The sequence below is a fragment of the Phyllobates terribilis genome, unplaced genomic scaffold (assembly GCF_046119375.1).
Source record: "Phyllobates terribilis strain yellow unplaced genomic scaffold, ASM4611937v1 Scaffold_1__5_contigs__length_1240528914, whole genome shotgun sequence".
NCBI classification, from domain to species: Eukaryota; Metazoa; Chordata; class Amphibia; order Anura; family Dendrobatidae; genus Phyllobates; species Phyllobates terribilis.
In genome coordinates this window covers 566,044,773-566,070,439 of record NW_027362761.1, presented here as the reverse complement: position 1 = coordinate 566,070,439, position 25,667 = coordinate 566,044,773, and the positions used below count along the sequence as shown (strand labels likewise).

The 25,667-nt window shown below is 45.6% G+C and overlaps 1 protein-coding gene across 1 annotated transcript; it reads right to left on the bottom strand.

Moving 5' to 3' along the window:
- Nucleotides 1-15,880: 15,880 nt before the first annotated feature.
- On the bottom strand, nucleotides 15,881-22,668 carry RAX (retina and anterior neural fold homeobox). Its single transcript, XM_073655090.1, has 3 exons — nucleotides 21,922-22,668; nucleotides 21,296-21,534; nucleotides 15,881-17,075 (listed from the first exon to the last, which is right to left on the bottom strand). The coding sequence occupies exons 1-3, from the start codon at nucleotides 22,202-22,204 to the stop codon at nucleotides 16,623-16,625; spliced, it is 975 nt and encodes a 324-aa protein (XP_073511191.1). The 5' UTR covers nucleotides 22,205-22,668; the 3' UTR covers nucleotides 15,881-16,622.
- Nucleotides 22,669-25,667: the final 2,999 nt, after the last annotated feature.

Sequence of the window (25,667 nt, the reverse complement as noted above, 5' to 3'; positions counted from 1 at the left end):
GAGTTTGCTCAAAAACACATGAAAGACTCTCAAACTATGAGAAATAAGATTCTCTGGTCTGATGAGACGAAGATAGAACTTTTTGGTGATAATTCTGAATAGTATGTGTGGAGAAAACCAGGCACTGCTCATCACCTGCCGATACAATCCCAACAGTGAAACATGGTGGTGGCAGCATCATGCTATGGGGGTGTTTTTCAGCTGCAGGGACAGGACGACTAGTTGCAATTGAAGGAAACATGAATGCGGCCAAGTACAGAGATATCCTGGATGAAAACCTCTTCCAGAGTGCTCTGGACCTCAGACTTGGCCGAAGGTTCACCTTCCAACAAGACAATGACCCTAAGCACACAGCTAAAATAACAAAGGAGTGGGTTCAGAACAACTCTGTGACCATTCTTGACTGGTCCAGCCAGAGCCCTGACCTAAACCCAATTGAGCATCTCTGGAGAGACTTGAAAGTGGCTGTCCACCAACGGTCACCATCCAACCTGACGGAACTGGAGAGGATCTGCAAGGAAAAATAGCAGAGGATCCCCAAATCCAGGTGTGAAAAACTTGTTCCATCATTCCCAAGAAGACTCATGGCTGTACTAGCTCAAAAGGGTACTTCTACTCAATACTGAGCTAAGGGTCTGAATACTTATGACCATGTGATATTTCAGTTTTTCTTTTTTAATAAATTTTCAAAAATGTCTACATTTCTGTTTTTTTCCAGTCAAGATGGGGTGCAGAGTGTACTTTAATGAGAAAAAAATTAACTTTTTAGAATTTACCAAATGGCTGCAATGAAACAAAGAGTGAAAAATTTAAAGGGGTCTGAATACTTTCCGTACCCACTGTATATATATGTATATATATATACACTAGCTATTGAGCCCGGTCTACGCCCGGGTGGCGAGCATTTTTATTGGTATATAGTCTCCCATGCTGGTATGTGCTGCCCCCATCCTGGTATTTGTGCTGCCCCCATCCTGTTCCTCCATCCTGTTATGTGCTGCCCTCATCCCTATCCTGGTATGCATGGCATGCCTCATCCCTATCCTGGAATGCATGGCACCCCTCACCACTAATCCTGGTATGCATGGCACCCCTCACCCCCAATCCTGGTATGCATGGCACCCCTTACCCCCAATCCTGGTATGTATGGCATCCCTCATCCCCAATCCTGGTATGCAAGGCACCCTTCATCCCCAATCCTGTGTGCATAGCACCCCTCACCCCCAATCCTGGTATGCATGGCACCCTTCATCCCCAATCCTGGTATGCATGGCACCCCTCATCCCCAATCCTTGTATGCATGGCGCCCCTCATCTTGGTATACATGGCTCCCTCATACCCAATCCTGATATGCATGGTACCCCATCCCTCATCCCTATCATGGTATGTATGGTACCCCTCATCCTGGTATGCATGGTACCCCTCATCCCTATCCTGGTATGCATGGCACCCCATCCCTCATCCTGATATACATGGTACCCCTCATCCCTATTCTGGTATACATGGCCCCTCATCCAAATCCTGGTATGCATGCCCCCCCAGATCCCTACCCTGGTATGCATGGTACCCCTCATGCCTATCCTGGTATGCATGGCACCCCTCATCCCAATCCTGGTATGCATGGCACCCCTCATCCCCAATCCTGGTATACATGGCACCCCTCATCCCCAATCCTGGTATGCATGACACCCCTCATCCCCAATCCTGGCATGCATGGCACCCTTCATCCCCAATCCTGGTATGCATGGCACTCCTCATCCCCAATCTTGGTTTTCATGGCACCCCTCATCCCCAATCCTGGTATGCATGGCACCCCTCATCCCCAATCCTGGTATGCATGGCACTCCTCATCTCCAATCCTGGTTTGCATGGCACCCCTCATCCCCAATCCTGGTATGCATGGCATCCCTCATCCCCAATCCTGGTATGCATGGCACTCCTCATCCCCAATCCTGGTATGCATGGCACTCCTCATCCCCAATCCTGGTATGCATGGCACTCCTCAGCCCCAATCCTGGTATGCATGGCACCCCATCTTTCATCCTGGTATGCATGTCCCCCTCATCCCAAATTTGATATACATGGCACCCCTCATCCTAATCCTGGTATGTATGGTACCCCTCATCCCCCAATCCTGGTATGTATGGTACCCCTCATCCTGGTATACATGGCACCCCTCATCCAAATTCTGGTATGTATGGCCTCCTCATCCCTCAATCTTGGTATGCATGGCACTCCATTCCTCATCCTGGTATGCATGGTACCCCGCATTCCTATCCTGGTATGCATGGTACCCCTCATCCTTATTCTGGTATGCATGGTACCCCTCATCCTGGTATGCATGGCACCCCATCTCTCATCCTGGTATGCATGGCACCCCATCCCTCATCCTGGTATGCATGATACCCCACATCCCTATTCTGATATATATGGTACCCCTCATCCTGGTATACATGGCACTCCTCATCCCAATTCTGGTATGTATGGCACCCCTCATCTCCCAATTCTGGTATGCATGGCCTCCTCATCCCCCAATCCTCATATGCATGGCACCCAATCCCTCATCCTGGTATGCATGGCTCCCTCATCTCCAATCCTGGTATGTATGGTACCACATATTCCTACTCTGGTATGCATGCTAGCCCTCATCCCTATTCTGGTATGCATGGTACCCCTCATCCTCGTATGCATGGCACCCCAACCATCATCCTGGTATGCATGGTACCCCGCATTCCTATCCTGGTATGCATGGTACTCCTCATCCCCAATCCTGATATGCATGGCACCCCTCACCCCCAATCCTGGTATGCATATGTAGAGCCCTGGGGGGGGATGGGGAGTACTCGGTGCTCGGGCCTTATTACGGCCTGACCCTGGGGGATGTCGCGGTGGTCGGCTCCCGGGGCCGTACCCTGGGCCTCTCTTTTAAAAGGGTGGATGATTATGTTACTAAGTTCGTGACGCCACCTGTGGTGTCTGGTGAGGATCACCAGCGCTGCGGCAGCCCACTGAGGCCGGTGTTAAGGCAGCTTGCGTGGTATAGCTCCCCACAGGTGGAGCTAGGCCTCAGGGCAGCGGGGATTTAAGGATGCAGGGCAGATGGGACCCAGCTGGGTCAGAGCAAGAACAGGGACAGACACGATAGTCACTTCAGTACCTTTTACTGATGGAAATTCAGGCACGTCCCGGAGCACTGTAGGGTGAAGGGTGCATATAAGATAAGATAAGATAAGATATACTTTATTTATCCCGGAGGAAATTACGGTATCACAGCAGCAGAACACAGATCTCGAACATGACACATATCATAACATAACATTTGGAATGCTTTAGACATTGCTTTTCAGACATTTGTTAAACACCCCCATAGCTGTTGGAACAAACGATCTCCTGTATTTTTCCTTTTTACACCTTAGTTGTATTAGGCGATTGCTGAATGTGCTCTTCTGTTTCACAAACAGTTCATAAAGCGGGTGTGTGTTGTTGCCCATTATAGCTCTGCACTTCTTCTTAATCCTATCCTCTACCACCTCTTCAAAAGTCCCAAGCTGTAGGCCCACCGTCGCGCTAGCCTTCTTTATAAGTTTGTTGAGCTTGTTGGCGTCAGCAACACGCACACTGTTACCCCAGCAAATTATTGCCGCAAAGGTGGCACTAGCCACAATGGATTGGTAGAACACCTCAAGCATTTTGCCACACACATTAAACGACCTTAACTTCCTTAGGAAGTACAATCTACTCATCCCCTTCTTGTAGACCCTCTCCATGTGGCACTTCCAGTCTAGCTTGCTATCCAGGTAAACCCCCAAATATTTGAAACTGTCCACCATCTCCACATCCTGACCATCAATGGTAACAGGTAGGCATACCTTCTTGCACCTTCCATAGCTCATCACCAACTCCCTGGTTTTCTTAACATTTAGTTCTAGATGGTTAGCCTGGCACCATACTACAAAGTCCGCAACCACCCTTCTATATTCCTCTTCATCCTGGTCCTTCCCAATACCGCCAACTATCACAGAGTCATCCGAGTACTTCTGGAGGTGACAACGGTCTGATTTATACTGAAAGTCAGCTGTGTACAATGTAAAGAGGAATGGCGACAGCACTGTTCCCTGCGGGGCTCCGACACTGCTCAGTACACTATCTGATGTAGCCGTCCCCCACCTAACAAACTGTGGCCTATCCGACAGGTAGTCAATTATCCAATTCACAAGTCCCTCATCCACCGCCATTTTAATCAACTTTCCACGCAGTAAGAGTGGCTGTAATGTGTTGAACGCACTAGAGAAATCAAAGAACAAAGCACGCACTGTGGTTCCATCATTGTCCAAAAAGGAATGTACTGTTTGTAGCAGAGACGCTACAGCATCGTCCACCCCCAGTCCCTGCCGGTACGCAAACTGAAGAGCATCAGTATGCGCCATCACCCTCGGACACAAGTGAGCAAGTACTATTCTCTCCAAGGACTTCATCGCATGCGATGTTAAGGCCACCGGTCTATAGTCCCCCGGGGTAGCCGGGAAGGTAGTCTTGGGAACCGGCACCAGGCATGAAGTCTTCCATAGCACTGGTACTCTCTTTGATTGTAAGCTCTGGTTAAAGAGATGCTGGAAGACAGTACACAACTCATTTGCACACACTCTGAGGACACGTGGACTGAGACCGTCAGGCCCTGCTGCTTTGCCAATGGCCAGCTTACTAAACTGGTCCCTCACGTCATTTTTGGAGACCGAGAAATGATCTATTTCACCCCCTGTTAATTTAGCTAGTTGTTCCCCGGCCTCCTCCCCCTTCCCTGCTGCTACCGCACCTTTATTGCTGAATCTATTGAAGAACTCATTCATTTCATATCAGGATCCTCCCCAGTGAGCGGGTGTAGGGTCTCCTGTTTCTTGCCTTCGTGTGGTAAGTTTCTGACCTGCCTGGAGCTAGGCCTAACCTGGTTTCTGTACTGCACCGACTGACTTTGTGGTAGGGCCTTCACTTGGCGCACGCGCTCCCAGCTTGCGGGGCCTCCGTGACTCCTGGCTCTGTTACTTATCAGCTCTTAGGTGATCCTGGGACTTGAAGTCTTCCAGGGATTTCAGTTATGTCCTACAGGGTCCTAGAAATCCCGGTAAGCTCGGACCCGGTGTCCGGTATATGCTTTCTGGGGTGAGCTTGTACAGCTCCTCTGCCCCCAATGCTACTCACTTTCCACTCGCCTTCGGCCACGCTCGGGCCCTCTCTAGGCTATACACACAAGCGGCAGCTTGCCGCGCTTCACCGATCTTATGGCGCCGGCACACCTTGAGCTCTAACTGAGCTACAACTGCATCTGGACTGGGCTCCACTGCAGGCTGACCTCTCTCAGACTTGACTCTCTGTAGACTCCAGACTAGACTGAGCTTGACTCTGTATTTAGGTCTGTACTTGCTGAACTCTCCAGAGGAACTGCTAGACTAGACTCAACTGCCTAGCTCCACCTTCCCTATTTATATCTCTAACGGGCTCCCTCTGGTGGTCTGAGGTGGAAGGTGGAGGTGTGTGTGTGCTGTGGGGGCCTCTTGTGGAGGAACCCGTTAATGCACCCCTCTAGGATCTGTGGCTCCAAGCGCAGCTGGGCGCCACACATGGCACCCCTCATCTCCAATCCTGGTATGCATGGCCCCCCTCACCTCCCAGTCCTGGTATGCATGGTCCCCTCACCCCCCAATCCTGGTATGCATGGTCCCCTCACCCCCCAATCCTGGTATGCATGGTCCCCTCACCCCTCAATCCTGGTATGTATGCTACCCCTCATCCCCCAGTCCTGGTATGTGTGGCCCCCTCATCCCCCAATCCTGGTATGCGTGGCCCCTGCAAATGTGTCTTCAGTAAAATGGCACCGGACAGTGCTATGCGCATGCGCCGATTCTGATGCCTTCACTCCTGCCCCGGTCTCCGGCGAGAAGAGAGGCGCTGCGGCAATGCTCCTCCCGGTCAGGTAAGTATGTAAGTATGGCGCCAGAGATCACAGTGTGTGTTCAGTGTCTACGCATACCACGAACTCAGGCGCCATACACTCCTCTTACCTGTAACGACTCCATGCGTTCTTCTGTCTGGAGCCAGACTGTGCAGGCGTGTCGCGCTTGCGCAGTTTATAGAGACTTCAGACAGAGGGACGTTTGTAGCGTTTTATTATAGATATAAACATATATATGTATATACACATGCATACATATATAAATATGGTTCCTAACAATAACGATGCAGGGAGGAAGTGGGGAGAGAACCTTAGTGTTGGGCACCCCGGAGGTCACTGGAGCGGAAGTCACAGTTACTCGCCGGTGCCTGTGTGACGCCCTGCTGTGCATGGAGTCGCAGACCCAAGGGGGGTGCATTTCAGGTTTTCTCCACAAGAGGCCCCCAGAGCATGCACACACCTCCACCCTACCTCAGAACCACCAGAGGGAGCCCTACAGGGAGATATAAATAGCTAGGCAGGAGGGGACTCAGCAGGTTTCTGCAGTGAGAGAACAGTCTGGAGTCTGCTGCAGCCTGAGACAGAGAGATAGTGTGTCAGCAGGTTCTGCAAGCAGTCTAGCAGAGCAGAGAAGGAGACAGCTAGGAGCGTTGCCGACGCTCTAGAGAGCGGCAGAAGAGGCAGCCAGCTAACTGCCAGTGTGTATAGCCTAGTGAGGGCCCAGAGTAGGCCGAAGGCTAGTGGAACAGTAGTGTTGGGGACAGAGGAGCTTCATAAGCTCACCCCAGAAATATACTGGACACCGGCTCCGAGTCTGCAGAGCAATATACCCTCTGTAGAAAACAGCCGGATCTTTCCTGGAAGACTTCAGGTCTCAGGATAGCCCAGGAGCTGACACGTAGCAGGACCAGGAGGCACAGAGGCTCCGCCATACCAGGAGCGTGCTCTTCAGCAAAAGGCCCTAACACCAAGTCAGCCGGCGCATCACAAGGACTAAGTTGGGCCTAGTTTCAGACGGGCCATAAACTACACGAAGCGGCAAGAATACAGGAGGCCCTATACCTGCTCACTGGGGAGAGACCTGCAGTGCACCCCTCACCCTACAGTGCTCCGGGCGGTACCGCAACTCCACCAGTAAAAAGATACTGAAGCCAAACGTGAGTGTGTCTCCCATTTTTCCTTGGACCCGGCTGGGTCACCGCCATATCGTGCACCTTACCAAACACCACTGCCCTGAGGCCTAGCTCCACCTGTGGGGAGCTACACCATCATAGCTGCCGTAACACCGGCCTCAGTGGACTGCCGCAGCGCTGGTGGTCCTCACCAGACACCACAGCTGGCGTCACGAACTTCGACATTTAATTTTCCTTTTTCCCCTTTTCTAAGAGAGACCCCAGGGTACGGGCCCAGGAGCCGACCACCGTGACATGCCCCAAGACCAGGCATTAAGGCCCGGGCGCCGAGTAGTCCCCATCCCCTAGGCGCTACATCTCTCTAACTGGCGTCACGAACAGGATTGCGTGCCCGCGGCAACGGAAAGAGTTGTGCCCGTTGGCACCGGGTACTGTGCGCCTTAAGAAACTGTAAAACTCACAGTGGTGAAGCTTTTCTTGCCATTTTCTGGAGTTTCCCGCCACTGGCCGCCATCTTTTCGGTCACCGCGCGAGAAGAAGGGCGTAACCGCGGGAAAACTAGGGGGCGTAACCACTGAAAGCGCGCGAAGTTGAGGACACGCCCCACGGACTGACGCAGCGTCAGGTCCTGGCAGGAAAACCCAGCGAACGCGCTGACGTGGAACGTAAGCGACGCAAGGTCCTATCAGCAGACCGTCACCTGCGGAGCTGCGGCCTACAGAAGGAAGGTAGGCCATGGTTCGCTAGGGGGGCGCCAAGATGTTGCAGCAACAGCCCGACGTCGCTGCCCAGGCTGACAGCCCCGATGATGTACCCGCAGCCGCCGCCGCTCAGGACGGAGCAGCCGCCCCATTACCAGGGCCTGTAGCCCCTATCGTACCATTGACTTTACCGTACATGCCTGGAGCAAAGTGGCTCCCCCAGTACAGCGGCAAGCCGGACACCCTGTCTGGATTCAAGCGCAAAATATGCAGCATCCTGGACATGTATTCTATGACGGGCAAACAAAGAGCTGCAGTAGTTGTGGGACAATTGACTGGTGCTGCGGAGAGGGAAGTAGAGACTTGGACGGCCGCAGACCAGTAATCAGTGTCCGTAATTTTCGAAAAGTTACAGACTGCCTTCGAGGACCGCACTTAAGCAGACCTCCGGATGAGGTTCTACCAATGCTCTCAGAAACCGGAAGACAGCGTTCGGGACTACGCCTGCCGCTTACAAGGGGCCCTGCGGGCTCTAAAACAGGTTAGTCCAATTAGCATAACTAATGAGAGTAAAATGCTGAAAGAACAATTTGTCCGGGGGCTGAGGTCCCAAGCGGAGAGCCGGACTGTGCGTTGGTGGTCCTTGGACCATCCAGATGCTACCTTTGACACCCTTAAGGACATGGCTATCAAGGGACTACAACCCCTGGAGACAGCAGATACATCTATCCAGCGTTACCAGGGTGGGGCCACTCCAACGCCAGCAGCACCCACCTTTTCCCCGCTGGCTGCTGAAGCCATAGTGCAGGCAGCGCCCCCTACTGAGCTGGACTGTTTGCGCTCAGAAGTGCTCCAGCTGACCAAAAACATGGCCACTGTAATGAGTGCCCTGCAACTACGGATGGAGCCAGAGACCGAGGGAAAGATCCTGCTAGCTGACTGCCCTGAGGATGTCCCCTGGATGAACCGGAGGAGAAGGAGGACATCGCCACCCCGGAGGAGGACAACGCCGCCCCCAGGAAGGACCAACAACCAGCATCATCCTCGCCAAGAGTTCGTCTGCCACCGCTGCCAGAAGGCAGGTCACACAGTGCACCAGTGTCCTTTAAACGAGCAAACCCTGGGTCCGAAGGCCAGCACCCAGGAATAGACTCAGCAGGCCCCTCAGACTGGCACCGCAGGTTCGTGGGAGGAAGACCTTTCCTATCCATCATACTGGATGGCATTGCGATACCTGCCCTGCTGGACACCGGATCCCAGGTAACAATCATACCTGATATCCTCTATAGCAAATACTGGTCCATGGACAGTCTCCAGCCCCCAAACCCAGACTTTTCAGTATACGCCTCTAACGGCCTCCCTCTTGACCTACTTGGGGTTAAGAATGTAGCAGTAAAAGTGGGGAGAGTGGAGTTAAAGGACCAGGGACTCATTGTGGTGAAGACTGCCCATGAGGAAAATGGACTGAATATGGTACTAGGCACTAACATTGTTGGTAACTGTTTGGAGGAGGTTGTGTTTTTACTCCAACAGCTCGCTGACGTTGCCAGACCAGGGCAGAAGAGAGCGATCTAGAAGGAGATCCGAGCCCTGACGTACCAGCAGCAAATGAAGCTGACCGGCGGTGAGACTGGTAATGTGCGGGTAACAGACCCGATACCCATTGTAATTCCCTCAATGAGTGAAATGCTTATCTGGGGTAGAGCAGCAATAGATCTTAAAGGACAGAGCTACCAGGCAGTAGTAGAACCCCTTAGCTCAGAGCACAGACCTACACTCTTGACTGCCAGGGGGGTGGTAGATGTACGCAATGGGAGGGTGCCCGTCCGCCTTCTTAACTATGGGGAAGACGAGGTCAGATTACCACGTTATGCCACTATTGCCAAACTCTACACTGTAAATAATAACTCTATTCACACGGCGGAGTCCTTAACCTCCCCAGACCAAGTGGAGGATAATGACCCTACAACACAGGTGGAGGATTGGTGTCAACAGCTCCACGTTGAGACAGACACCACTCCTGCCCACCAGAAACAGGGAGTGCACCGGGTGGTTCAGGAATACGCGCAGGTATTCAGCAAACACCCACTTGACTTTGGGAGGATTAAGGTGGTACAACATCCCATCCCCACAGGCAACCATCCCCCCATCAAGGAATGGTACAGGCCTATACCTCCAGCACACTACCAGAAAGCCAAGGAGATGTTGCATGACATGAAGAAGGCAGGGGTAGTAAGGGATAGTTGTAGTCCCTGGGCAGCTCCCCTAGTTCTAGTCAGGAAAAAGGATGGAAGCATGAGAATGTGTGTAGATTACAGACAAGTAAATCGCATTACACATAAAGATGCATACCCTTTACCACATATTGAGGAATCCCTGGCTGCCTTGAAGTCTGCAAATTACTTTTCCACCCTTGACCTCACTAGTGGGTACTGGCAAGTAGCTGTGGCTGAGGAGGATTGGGAGAAGACGGCCTTCACCACCCTGATGGGACTCTGCGAGTTCAACAGTATGCCGTTTGGACTCTGCAATGCATGGAGTGCTGCCTGGGACACCGCAACTTCGAGACTGTGTTACTATACCTGGATGACGTGATTGTGTACTCCAAGACGTTTGAGGACCACTTGAATCACCTCGTGGAGGTATTTGAGTCACTGTCCCAGTATGGGATGAAGTTGAAGCCCTCCAAGTGCCACCTGCTCAAGAAGAAGGTACAGTACCTGGGACACATTGTCAGTCCAGAAGGGGTAGCACCAGACCCGGAGACAGTCACTGCCATCCAGAAATGGCCGGAGCCGAAGAACCTCAAGGAGGTGCGTCAGTTCCTGGGACTGATAGGATACTACCGGAGGTTTGTAAAAGATTACACCAAGAGAGCAGCACCTCTGCAAGACCTCCTGGTAGGACAGTTCCCCAAAGGTAGAAATCCCCCATTCTACTGGAGTAAAGAACAGGCTGAATCATTTCAAGAAATGAAGCAGATCCTGACAGGTGATGATATCCTAGCCTACCCTGACTACAGCCAACCGTTCCTGCTGTATACTGATGCCAGCAATGAAGGACTGGGAGCTGTCCTAAGTCAGAAGCAGAATGGCCAGGAGAAAGTCATCGCGTATGCAAGCAGGAAGCTCCGCCCGACCGAGAGGAACCCAGAGAACTATAGCAGCTTCAAGTTGGAGTTCCTGGCCTTGGTCTGGGCCATCACAGAAAGGTTCAAGCACTACCTAGCCTCCAGCAAGTTTACTGCCTACACTGACAATAACCCCTTAACTCATCTTGAAACAGCCAAGCTGGGAGCCATGAAACAACGATGGATGGCTCGGCTGTCAAACTACCAATTCACCATAAAGTACTGGGCGGGCTGCAAGAACGCCGATGCCCTGTCCAGGATGCTTCACCAGTCAGACACAGAAGAAGAAGTGGATGACCTGGAAGAGGTTGAACTACCTGCCTTCCACTGGAATGGGATGGCCCACGAGCTACGAGCCTCCAGGAAGCAACGCGGTAAGACGTTAAACCCCTTGCCTCACCACAGCTGGAAAGAGACCCAGGACAGCGACCCGGTTGTCAGCCGTGTCAAGGAGCTGATAACCCAAGAAGGTTCCTCCCTGGAGAAGGATGCGTCTCTCCAAGCAAAGCAGCTGTGGAATGAGAGAAGCCAGTTGTTTATCTACCGTGAGAAGTTGTGCCGGAGGTACGTCAATCCCAAAACCCACCAGATGGTGTGGCAGATAGTGGTCCCCAAGACGGACATCCCGATGGTGTTGGAGGCCTACCACGATCAGGCGGGGCACTTTGGCTGGAAAAAGCTAGAAACCCTGTTGAAGTGTCGATTCTACTGGGTGGAGATGCGCAGCTCCATTGAGAGGTGGTGCAGAGACTGTGGACCCTGTAGCCTCAGAAGAAAAGACTACAGCAGCCAGAAGGCACCCCTGCAACCCATCAAGACGACTCGCCCTCTGGAGATCGTGGCCCTGGGCCATGTCAAGTTGTCAACCAGTCGGTCAGGATACTCCTATGCCCTGACCATGGTGGATCACTACTCCTGGTTCCTGGTGGTCGCCCCTGTCAAAGACCTGACAGCAGAGACAGCAGCTAGGACGTTCCAAGTGTACTTCTGCAGGCCCCATGGATACCCTGAGCAGGTACTGACTGACCAAGGCCCGGCCTTTGAGGCTGAATTGTTCAAAGAGTTCTGCCATCTGTATGGGTGTAAAAAGATCAGGACTACACCGTACCACCCCCAAACTAACGGTCTCTGTGAAAAGATGAATAACATCATCATCGATCTACTGAAGACCATACCACTAGAAGAGAGAAACCAGTGGCCAGACCTACTACCTGACCTAGTGGATCTGTATAATCACATACCAGTAAGTTCCACCAATTGCACTACGGCATATCTAATGCGGGCAAGACCTGGGAAGTTGCCCATGGACCTGGAGCTTGGTGTTGTAGAACCTGAAGCTGATGTGACCACTGAGGATTGGGACATGACCAGACAGGAGCAGTACAGGAGAGTCCAAGCCTGTGTCGAAGACAGTCTCACTCGGGTGAGGGATAAACAAGAGGCACAATACAACAGAAGTGCACCAGCAGAACCCTTCACACCAGGAGAAGTGGTATTGAAAAGGAAGCGGAGGAACCACAAGCTTGATGACCAGTGAGAGAGAGAATCCAACACTGTGTGGAATTCAAGGTTTGACAACAGGAAGACGTGTTTGATCAGCAAAGATGGAGGGAGAACCACTGCAACAGTATCTCGGGACCACCTGAAGTTGTGTCCGGATCTGCTCAAACCCCAAGAAGAAGCGCCTCTCATCATCCAGGAGGAACCTGAGGAAGCAATAATTCATACTGACTTAGGCGACTTCCCGGCAGATTGGCCTCAAATAGGAGGAGCGGTAATCGTCCCAGTACTCCACTTCTTCCAACAACCAGAAAACTCCCCACAGCAAGTTGAACCTGCTAATACTGGAGAAGAGCCTACTCAAGAAGGATCACCGGCGGGAGCAGAGCAAGAAGGCCCAGCAAACGGTACACTTGCCAGTCGGTTAGGGAGGTCAAAACACACCAGCAGTCCATCTATATCTAGTATTGACCACATGGGAAATAGTGCAAACACTAGTGTCTCACGCATCCCGTTCCTGCGCAGATCAACCCACACCAAACAAGGTCAAACCCCTGCTAGATATAGAATCTAAAATAGAAGCAATGATTCATGTAGATAGTTACCCCTGAGGTATTATGTATTATACTGCATATTGTATTCATGTGTGTATTTAACTTATATTTCTTCCCTTTGATTGGACAATCTAAGTGGAAAGGACACTTTAACCCTAACCCGCTTATTCCTCATATATGAACTCTGAGGCTGAGGACTTTGTGCAGCCCAAAGACTTTGTATTGTAAATATTTGCGCTCCCTGGAGTGCCCCTTTGAGCAACCTCTCCGGAAGAGACTTGGACTTTCTATTTGCTCATTGCCAATTATTTATTGCATTAGATATATGTATTCATTACTAACTTGTTATGCAACGTTCGAGTGTCCTAACCTCCCATAAAGGGAAGCTTGTTATTTTTGTTATTACAAAATGTGCTTCAGCCCGGGAGTGCTGAGTTCAACTATGGGGGAATGTGACGCCCTGCTGTGCATGGAGTCGCAGACCCAAGGGGGGTGCATTTCAGGTTTTCTCCACAAGAGGCCCCCAGAGCATGCACACACCTCCACCCTACCTCAGAACCACCAGAGGGAGCCCTACAGGGAGATATAAATAGGGATGGTGGAGCTAGGCAGGAGGGGACTCAGCAGGTTTCTGCAGTGAGAGAACAGTCTGGAGTCTGCTGCAGCCTGAGACAGAGAGACAGTGTGTCAGCAGGTTCTGCAAGCAGTCTAGCAGAGCAGAGAAGGAGACAGCTAGGAGCGTTGCCGACGCTCTAGAGAGCGGCAGAAGAAGCAGCCAGCTAACTGCCAGTGTGTATAGCCTAGTGAGGGCCCAGAGTAGGCCGAAGGCTAGTGGAACAGTAGTGTTGGGGACAGAGGAGCTTCATAAGCTCACCCCAGAAATATACTGGACACCGGTTCCGAGTCTGCAGAGCAGTATACCCTCTGTGGAAAACAGCAGGATCTTTCCTGGAAGACTTCAGGTCTCAGGATAGCCCAGGAGCTGACACGTAGCAGGACCAGGAGGCACGGAGGCTCCGCCATACCAGGAGCGTGCTCTTCAGCAAAAGGCCGTAACACCAAGTCAGCCGGCGCATCACAAGGACTAAGTTGAGCCTAGTTTCAGACGGGCCATAAACTACACGAAGCGGCACGGCAAGGATACAGGAGGCCCTATACCTGCTCACTGGGGAGAGACCTGCAGTGCACCCCTCACCCTGCAGTGCTCCGGGCGGTACAGCAACTCCACCAGTAAAAAGGTACTGAAGCCAAACGTGAGTGTGTCTCCCATTTTTCCTTGGACCCGGCTGGGTCACCGCCATATTGTGCACCTTACCAAACACCGCTGCCCTGAGGCCTAGCTCCACCTGTGGGGAGCTACACCATCATAGCTGCCGTAACACCGGCCTCAGTGGACTGCCTCAGCGCTGGTGGTCGTCACCAAACACCACAGGTGGCGTCACGAACTTCGACATTTCATTTTCCTTTTTCCCCTTTTTTAAGAGAGACCCCAGGGTACGGGCCCGGGAGCCGACCACCGCGACATGCCCCAAGACCAGGCATTAAGGTCCGGGCGCCGAGTAGTCCCCATCCCCTGGGTGCTACACCTGCACAGAAGATCCCTGCTGTTCAATGAACATAGACTGGAGAAAAAAGTGGACCGTGCATAAAAGCTGAAGTGTGCAGGCGCAGGATCTGGCCGCCGCAACTGCACGTCACAGGGCACTGTGACGTGCAGGGGAGAGGGGAAGCATTGTAATTAACACAGTAGGCAGGGATTTCTTCCAGGCCCTGTGCCCGCAAGGTATCAAAAATTCATTGAATAAAAGAAATTTCACAGCAACAAGACCTCTAATATGGGGCATACAGGTAGGTATAGAGCTACATTTCTATCACCTGTATGCCCATATTAGAGGTCAGATAAGTGCCAGGGGCGACAGATTCCCTTTAATTTTCATGTTGATTGAATACCGTATTTTGCGGATTATAAAGCGCACCAGTTTATAAGACGCACCCCAAATTTTGGGGAGGAAAATAGGAAAAAAAAGTTTTTTAATAAACCGGTGCGTATTATAATCAGCTTACCTGGGGGGGAGGTGTTGGTAGAACGGGGTCCCAGGGTTGCCGCTGGCTGAGGCCAGAGATGCTGTGGGGTTCTGGAGATGCTGCGGGGTCCCGGAGATGCTACGGGGTCCTGGAGATGCTGCGGAGTCCTGGAGATGCTGGAGATGCTGACGGGGTGCCGGAGATGTGGACGAGGTGCCAGAAATGCGGACGGGGTGCCGAAGATGCTGCAGGGTCAGGGCGAGATGTTTGGAGGTGGCTGCATGCCCTATGCTGTCTGCCAAGTTCTGAGCTGGAGGTGTCCGGTGGTGCGGGAGCTCCGCCGACATCTTGTGGCAGCCGGAGCCCCGCACCTTCCATACTGTCCTATGCGATGGAATCCGGGAAAATGGATGCCGGAGGCAGCACATGCTCAGATTGAGATCTCTGCACCGAGACCTCGTCTCCTGAGATCTCGGTGCCGAGATCTCAATCTGAGCATGCGCTGCCGAGATCTCAATCTGAGCATGCGCTGCCTTCAGCGCAGAACTTGGCAGACAGCATGGTGGGGCCCGCATCCGCCTCTGAACATCCCGTCCTGACCCCGCAGCATCTCCAGCACCCCGCAGCATCTCCGGGACCCGCTCCACCACAGCCGGTAAGGTGATTTCGCTTTCTAAGATGCACCCCTATTTTCTTGGGGGAAAAAAAGTGTGTCTTTTAAAGCGAAAAAATACGATATATATTGAAATTGAGAATTGTTATACAAAGTAAGGGTTAGGCATCAGTGGTCTTGTATATTTTTTATTTTCCATCGTGGATTTAGTAAAACTGTCAAATAATGTAAAATGACCTAATTACAATTTATAACTTTCCCTTACTCAGCTGAGAGTCATGTGCTTGCTATTCTACTTTCTGGTCACTGCTTGATCTTCAGAGGTCACGTTCGGCAGTAGTTAAAATGTTTTTTTCTAGGATATCATCAGACGCTGGAAACGTTAAATTGTGAATTCAGTTTAATAATCAGATGTCTCCCTCCTCCAATATTTACATGTTCTGATATTCTTAAATACATAAGTCGTGGTGGTCGTTCACCCTACAGCCTACAAAGAGCTACAACATTTCCCTGTTGCCTAATCAGCACTGAGATCTTTACAACCTTTCCCATATATTTAAAAAAAATCGGTAAATTATAAATTAAAAGCTGTTTTTGGAAAAGCTGAGTGGAAACCAGTACTGCTACTATTGCATTTTATCTATAGTTGTGAATGGCAAACACAACCCCCACTATACCACTGCCACCCTGGGCTCTATATTAGGCAGGAACTGTCATGGTGGCACTGACGGTGGTCAGGTGGTCATCTAGCGTTACCAGAAACATGTAACTAAGAACTTTTGAAATTTAATATTCACTGGTGATTTTTTTTTTACTTTACATGAGAATAGTTTTAATGATGTAAACATGAAGTCATTAATTAAATCCAAAATTTCTATATAAAATAGGAAGCTGCATGATCCTAGACGCAGTCTACGAGTGGTTCAAAATGGAAGATGGATGCTGAGTCTGTGCTTGGCACATAATGTTCCTGTCCACATAGTCCTTTAGTGTGAACACATTTCCAGGATCAGCCTACATTATATGGTTTGCCAAGGCTTTCCCATAGACTGAATGTGTTCCTTTGCCTTCATCCTCAATGCTGCTATACTCGTGTTTCTAGGGTCTACTTCTTCGAGAGGATACTTGTCCACAAAGTTGGCCCCGCACTGGTATGGAGGTGGTGGCCCCATTGAACCCAGTGGTTGTAGAGCGTGGCCAACAGGTGCAGTGTTCATGAAAGGTGGTGGGGTGTAACTGCCAGGAATGTTCTGTGGGGTGGTCACAAATCCCGGCAGGGTTTGTAGGGCAGTGGTGTTGGACATGGGTGGAGTAAGCCAAGAATCTAGCTGCAGGTTTGTGCTGATGGTGCTCATGGCTGGAGGTTGTGGAGATCGGTTGAAGGAAAGAATTGGGGAATCTTGAAGCTTCATGGACGTCACCTCCAACTTTTCTTGTCGTCTCCATTTGGCTCTTCTATTTTGAAACCAAACCTGTAAAAATAAATTATGGAATTTAGATGTAAAAAGTCATCAAATACAACATAAAGATACATACACAAGAAGAGGAAATTAAGTTGTCATTTAACTCTTTGGAGAAGTAATGTGATCTTGTGCCATCAACAGATTCAACTTCATAGATCAGAAAAACTCAACTACAAAGTGTGGTCTACAAACTCAACTCTACAATATATGGGGCCGGAGCAAGGTTTTTGGAGGTCCTTGGGTAAAAATAGAATTTTTGGCAAAGAGCAACCTGCTTCAGTAAACATCTTGGATAATTTGTAGCTAACTTAAGATGGACACAACAAGATAATAATTGTTAGAAAATCCCTTTGTCATATCTTATATAAATTCATATACTGTGTATATATATGTGTGTGTGTGTGTGTGTATGTATTACACATACACACACATATTGGGTGAAATAAGTATTGAACATGTCACCAATTTTCTAAGTAAATATATTTCTAAAGGAGCTATTGACATGAAATTCTCACCAGATGTCAGTAATAGCCCATCCAATCCACACAGGCAAAGAGATCAAACCATAGATGTCCATAACTTAAGTTATGTGTAATAATGAGAAATAACATGGAAAAAGTATTGAACACGATTACTGAAATTTATTTAATACTTTGTAAAAAAGCCTTTATTGCTGATGAATCTTCAAGACGCCTCATGTATGGAGAAATTAGTCGCAGGCATTGCTCAGGAGTGATTTTGGTCCATTCATCCACACAAACACTCTTCATCTTCACATCCTGAGCTTTAGTTCCTTCCATACATTTTCTATTGGATTCAGGTTCGGTGATTGGCTCGGCCATTCTAGCGGCTTTATTTTCTTTCTCTGAAACCAATTGAGAGTTTCCTTGGCTGTGTGTTTGGGATCATTGTCTTGATGAAATATCCACCCTTGTTTCATCCTTATCGTCCTGGCAGATGGCAGAAGATTGCTTTCAAAAATGTCTCGCTATAATTGTCCATTCATCCTTCCTATCCTTCCTTCAATCATATGAAGTTTGCCAGTGCCGTTTGCTGAAAAACATCCCAACACCATGATGTTCCCACCTTCAAACTTCACTGTTGGTATGCTATTTTTGGGGTGGTATGCAGCACCTTTTAGCCTCCAAATATGGTGTGTATTATGGCAACCAAAGACTTCAATTTTGGTCTCATATGACCAGACTAAATTCTCCCAGCGTTTCAAAGGCTTGTCTAAATGTTGGTGAGCAAACTTTAAACATGCTTAAACATGCTTTTTGTTCAGCAATGGAGTCTTGCGTGGTGAACGTACATACAGGCAAAGGAGGCTGAGTGCATTACTTATTATTTTCTTTGAAAAATTTGTACCTGCTGATTCCAGGTCTTTCTGTAGCTCTCCACAGGTGGTCCTTAGCTCTTGTACAACTCTTTTGATAATTTCTTGTGTGAAATCTTGCGGGGAACACCTTGTCATGGTCGGTTTATGGTGAAGTGTTGTTCTTTCCTCTTCCAGATTATGACTCCAACAGTGCTCACTGGAACCTTCAGTAGTTTTTAAATTCTTCTGTAACCAATGCCATCAGTATATTTTGCAACAATAAGGTTGTGAAGGTCTCGAGACAGCTCACTTATATCACCCATCAAGAGATGTTTTTGTGTGGCTCCTGGGTAATGAGACACTTTTTGTAGACCATCAGTTAAACCAGCTGATAGTGAAAAATAATACTTGGCAGGAGTGCTTTCTAATTACTGATAGATTTCCATGCCTTTTTTCACCTCTCCTTCTTCAGTTGATCAATTCTTTTTCCTTGTGTCATTTCTCATTATTACACATAACTTAATTTATGGACATCTATGGTTTCACTTCTTTGCCTGTGTGGATTGGAAGGGTTGTTACTGACATATATAAATTATATATATATATATATATATATATATATATATATATATATATATATATATATATATGTAGAGAGAGAGAGTTTAATGTATAGTAGGTCTGCTGCTAAGGCATGGAAATCAACAGTTTTACTAACTTCATGATGAAGAATAGAAAATAAAGAAGACTACTGATGCCAGCCCCTTTAACCCTCCTTATAATTTAGCGCAGTCTCGGCTATAAGCTTGATAAAAAAATGAATTTCTTACTTCCCATGGTGTGAAAAACTGCATTGAAACTATTTTAATATTGCCTCACCACTCAGAAGGACAAGATTGTATCGTAAAAGAGACCTAAGGTCAATATAGCAAGAAGTTTGTAAAACTTTCCTGACTTCGTTTTTTATTATTATTATTATTATTATTATTATTATTATTATTTGTTGATCTATTATGAAATGAGGGCTAAAAAAATATACACAAACGTGCAAATAATGTAAAATAGTTAAAATAAGATACTTATTAAAATATTAGTACAAATACTACAACTACTACTATTTACACTACTACTACTAGTGATTTATTTTAGCTATAATAATAATAATAATAAAAAAATAATAATATACATGCCCTTTTTACAAAGTTTTTGAAATATTATTAAAAGTGTTCAATAAACTTTTTGAAAGGATACAGAAAACAAGTTTTATGCCCTAAAACCTTACATTAAAAAAAAAAATACACAGCCACTCTCTTTTTATATACCGGTACTTCATGGCTTAATTTCAATATTACCTAAATCATAAATTATTTCTTAAAAATTTCTCTTCCATTGACAGCACATGAATATTAGAATTTGACAATTCTATAAATTTTGTAATTTTTTTAAACTATTTTATATTAAAAAAATAATAAGGTAAACTTAGAAAGAATTTCCTGTGATATGTGATAAATTCTGATTTGGACAATGTATGTAAAAAAAAACACATTTTTCTCATGGATTACATAGCTTATATATTATAACGTTTCATGTGGCACACATTACTACATTTCTGCTAGAGGCTGTTGACAATTCAATATAAAGTTTGTAATCATAATTATTTTGTTTTGCAAATTCGTTTTAAAAATATTTAAAAAATGTTTTTCTATATTTTTCTTATTTAAATGAAACTGCATTTATAGATGTAGCACAAATAATTACACGGATGATTTGTTACAATATCTGTAAATGCATAATTTATTATGGAAAGAAAAAAATAAATGAAAAATAAAATTTAAGAATTGTTATTTTTATTATTATTTTATTAATATCATCAAAATTGTATTTATTACTTATTTAATTAATTATTATATTATGTATCATAAATTATTAAATGATTACCTGATAAATTAAGAAACTAAACCTCAATGACTTATTCCAAAATATAACATAGCAATATTAAATTCATTTAATAAACTAAATAAGTAAAAAAAAAAAAATATATATATATATATATATATTATATATATATATACATATATAGATATTTATATATATTTATATATATATATATATATATTACATTATCACTTTATTTTATTTATTCGTTATTTACTTTATTTCTGGACTTTCGTGACACAAATGAGCGAGATGATCTCTTATTTCTACCTTTTGTACTTTATTTCACGGGCTTTAAATATTTTGTTCAGAGCAATTATGGACAACCTGATCTTCACTATTTTTTCCTCGAATTACTGTAAATCGATAGACGTGCTCTGACAAGTATTCTCAAGTGAACCGAAGATCAAAGTTTTGATATGTAGTAACAACGTTGAAAAAGTTATCAAATTTCTGTAACAAACTTTTAAAGAAAGAAAAAAGTATAAAGATATTTGATATATTTTTTAAGTTATTGATTTATTTCTACAATTACCTTTTTGTAATGCAACAAAAAGATATTCATTTTTTAGTTGCTCATTTATTTCTGTTTTAAACGCTCTGAAAAATTGTCTTCTTTCTTATATATTACTTAATTTTTTTCAGTAAATTATTTGTAGAAAATGCAACAAACTGTACTCAAAAACTTTAGGTTTCGGGTCTAATTTCTTATTACACATTGATTGATTTTTCTATGATTACTATGAAACTTATTCTTATTTTTGCTCATACAATTTCCCATGATTTGTGTCCATCCTGCAGAGTATTAGTACATTAAAGGCATCTGAGTGATCTCTACTAATTGCAGAGGTCCTAATTAAATTACTCTTCAGCTCATGAGTAAGGTTGGCTTATAATTACTATAACTGGATTAGAAACATAACAATCCTTTTGATTTGCTGAGCGTTAGGTGTTTAATAATCCAGTTTTATCTTACCTGGACTCTTACTTCTGGGAGGTTCACCTTCATGGCCAGTTCCTCTCTGCTGTACACATCTGGGTAATGTGACTTCTCAAAAGCTCTCTCTAGCTCATGGAGTTGGTAAGTAGTGAAGGTGGTTCGGTTCCTCCGGTGTTTCTTCTTGGGTTGTTCATCGTCTGATAGTTTGTGGTCACTGTTATTTGCCGATAAGCCTGGGCTCAAGCACTCACTGGAAGTTTTGCTACAGTACGTATCTGTAATAGGTTCAGAAGGTTCATATTATTTAGAAGGTAACCCTACAAGATACCAGTTGCCACCAAATGATTGATCACTTTGAAAAGCCACTACTTGATCATTTAATGAATTCGGTTAAAAAGTAACAATAAGAATTTAGCTTACTTAGTCTACTTTTGGTGTTTCTGGGACCATCGAGGAAGTCACAAAGAATCTTAACAATGTATCAACTACTTTATAAGTGGTCCTGTGACCACCTATAAAGTAAAGAAATACTTGTCAATCTCTGAAGAGTGTCAACCATCAATTATAAAGTCATGCGTCCTTATGTGGAAATTAAAGAATCAGACCTTGGCCAACGTACAAAGAGAAGAACTCAACCATAGGTTGTATGTCTAGTCACTTACCCCCATAGTTGTCCTCCTGCCTGTCTTCTATCTGGCTCTGCTGTAGTTGTATATCCTCAGCCATTTTGTGATGACAGTGTCGAGAGTTCCTCTTCTCAGCTTCCTTGCCATTCCTGGGACTGCCCTCTGGTTGGAATGAGCTCAGAACATCGTCGTCTTTGGAAAATCCTAAAATAGCCTCTATGCTGTGAATCCTGGATGGGTTTCCGACAGGACTTCTCACTAAGTGTCCAGAAAGAGAGAAGTTTCCTTCTGCCATAAGTGAAGGACTGTGGAGATGCATTGGGGGTTACCTTTTTTCTTATTTTATATCTATGTTGCCAATGATCTTATTGATACTTTCCAAAGTAGGTGAAGAAAAATCTACAAGTCCATGAGTTTTTGTGAGATTTCTAAAGAGTTCCAAGGTTCTTGAAGATGGTTCCTTGAAGCGTTTAGGCAGTAAACGCCTATTCCTATATATAATATTATAAGGGATAGCAGTGAGCTAACATATTTTAGCAACAACAGGCTGCAAATCTCTCTTAAGAAAGGCTGATTCCTCTAAGCTGGCTGCCAGGATCAGATCCTTCTGCTTGAGCGGTGGATGACTAGCTGTCCTTCAAGAGCAGAGGATCAGCTCCTTATGACCTCTCAGGAAGGAGTGACTCAATCCCAGCTTGCTGAAGACTTTTAAAGTAATGTCTGTTCTTTGTGGCTGTGTGTCAGCTGCCCCTGCTGTGCTCATCTAAAGCTGTTACATCCCCACCACTAGATGAGGCTTTGTGTTTATGGACACTACCTGGATAAGGAGAAGAAGACGCTAACTCAAGCTCCACCTCTCCCAAATTTCTATTCATCAAGATCCACAGAGCTTAACTCCCAAACACAATGTTTGTTTTAAATAGTTTACCCCCTTTTATTCTATGCAGTGGAGCTAAATGCGTTATTTAACCCTTCGCGGCTGCACGGAAAGTAATAAGTTCACAATCACTGTCTGTATTAAAATAACGCCGAACTCCGGTCCTATGTAAATTCTGGTGATGTCACTATAAGTTTTACCAAAACAGAACCTGCATCTGGATGTAACAGTAGTAGATATCCTACGTGTGGGGGGTGAATACAAGTGGTGCGACACTGGGGTGGACATTGCTTAGGCTGACAGATGTCTCTGGGTAATTATCATAATGGTCTATTATAAATTATAAATTGGATTGATTAACATAATCAGCTTGTCCCATAAACAGCTTGTTTTCACACAATCTTTACAGGGTAGAATAATAAGATTGAGTGAGATCATGTATTTCCTAGCTTAAGAGCAGGAGACCACCATGACTATTCATCTATCTATCTATCTATCTATCTATCTATCTATCTATCTATCTATCTATTATCTATCTATCTCTATCTATCTATCATCTATCTATCTATCTATTATCTATCTCATATCTATGTATCTATCTATTATCTATCTATCTCTATCTATCTATCATCTATCTATTATATATCTATCTATTATCTATCTATCTATCTATTATCTATCTCATATCTATGTATCTATATATCTATATATCTATTATTTATCTCATATCTATGTATCTATCTATTATCTATCTATCTCTCTATCTATCTATCATCTATCTATTATCTATCTATCTATCTATCTATCTATCATCTATCTATTTATCTATCTATCTATCTATCTATTATCTATCTCATATCTATGTATCTATATATCTATCTATTATCTATCTCATATCTATGTATCTATTCCTTATCTACTGTATCTATCTAAAAATCATCTACAGAATCTATCCACAGTAACTATTTCTTATCTTTGTATGTATGTATTTACAATGGATGTAATAATTCTACACACCAGATTTGTCATGTAAAAAACTCACACCAAAAAGAATAACTTTAGAACGTTTTTCACCTTTAACCTCACCCATAATCTGTACAAATAAATGTGAAATAAGCGGAAATTGTTTTGAGGGATAAAATAAAAACAAGAAAACTAAAATAAGGTGGTTGCATAAGTGTGAGCACCCTCTTATAATTTGGGATGTTCAGAATTTGCCAATCACAATTATACTCATGTTACATAGTAGTCAGTGCACAGTTGCAGAGTTTACAACAATTCTGATTAATCTCATATAAAGTTTTGATGTTCTTGCAGGATTTTCCTGAAATTTTCTTAGCTGCATTTTACGACAAAAGCTGTGGTCCGTAAATAGCTGACAACACAGCATAGGGTCTCATTGTTGAAAGTTATCAGTCATGAGAAATTTCCAAAAAATGTCCAAGGCATTAGATATGTCATGGAACCCTGTGAAGACATCATCAAGAATTGACTTAAATTTGACACAACAGTGAAATTACTTAGAACTTGACGTCCCACAAAAATTTCTGAAAAGACAAAAAGAAAATTGATCTGGGAGGCTACCAAGATACCTATAGCAACATTAAAGGATCTTCAGGAATTTATGGCAGCACTGGTTGTGCACTGCATGTGACAGCAATCTCTTGTATTCTTCATATATATATATAGCAACATGGAAGCCCTATGATTTTGCCAAAACCTACATCAAGTCTGCCAAAAGCATATGAGAAATATGTTAAGATCTTATCAGACCAAGGTTGAACTTTTTCCTGTAATTCTAAAAGGTATGTTTGGCACAAAGCCAACATTGCACATCATCAACAGAACACCAAACCAACAGTGAAGCATGGTGGAGGCAGCATAATGGTTTGGGGCTATTTATTAGCAGCTGGAACAGGGAATTTAGTTGAGGGAGGGAAGTAGGAATAATTCCAAATGCCAGTCAAATTTGCAGCAATAAATGCAGGCCCCTGCTAAGAAGCTGAAGATGAAGAGAAATTTCACCTTTCAGCAGAACAATGACTCGAAGTTACCTCCAATTCAATAAAAGCATGGCTTTCAAAGAAGAAGGTCAGAGTTTTTGACTGGCTCAGCCTAAGCCCAGACCTGAATCCAAGTGACAATCTGTAGTGATCTGAAGAGGGCGCTGTACACAGGAGATGTCAATCTGGCAGATGTGGAGATACTGCAAGGAAGAGCAGGCAAAGATCACCAATTCTATAAATGCCATGTGCTGATAGACTCCTACCTAAAAAGACTGAAATTCAGAGGGGACTTCTACAAAGTATTAGTTTAAGGGTGCGCAGAATTGTGCAACCACATTATTTTAGTTCTTTATTTTTCTTTTTGCACCCCAAAATGTTTCAGTTTGTTTCTCAATGGATTTGTACAGATTATGAGACGCGTAACAAGTTCCTAAATTATTCTCCTTGGTAGGATTTTGTTTACATGACAAAAACATGAGATTTTAACCCCTTTCCGACCAGGTCATTAATAGCCCTGAACCAGGCCCATGTCAGCTGATTATTACCGCTGACATGTGCCCACAACAGCTGCGGGTGGAATCGCAATCCACCCGCGGCTGTTAACATGTTAAAAGCCGCTGTCAATCTCTGGGAAGCGTGTCCTAAGCCCCGCCCATCGGTGACCCCGTCACGTGATCGCGGGTCATCGATGGGTGGGCATGACAACCCAGGGTCTGCAGCAGACGCCTGTGGTTGTCATGTCTCAATTGCTATGAGCGCCACCTAGTGGTCGGCACTCATAGCACAGGAGCATTTCTCCTGCATACAGGCGATCTGCTCATTGTCTGTATGCAGTAGAAGCAATCAAACAACTGCAGCTTCTAGTCTCCTATGGAGACTATAGAAGCAAGCAGAAAGTG

Coding starts and splice junctions, on each gene's coding strand:
- RAX (XM_073655090.1), bottom strand. CDS start 22,204: ATGCATCTCCACAGTCCTTCACTTATGGCAGAAGGAAACTTCTCTCTT. Junction 21,535..21,921: donor GCAGGAGGACAACTATGGGG/GTAAGTGACTAG, acceptor AACCTATTACAG/ATACGTACTGTAGCAAAACT. Junction 17,076..21,295: donor TCCCAGAAGTAAGAGTCCAG/GTAAGATAAAAC, acceptor TTATTTTTACAG/GTTTGGTTTCAAAATAGAAG.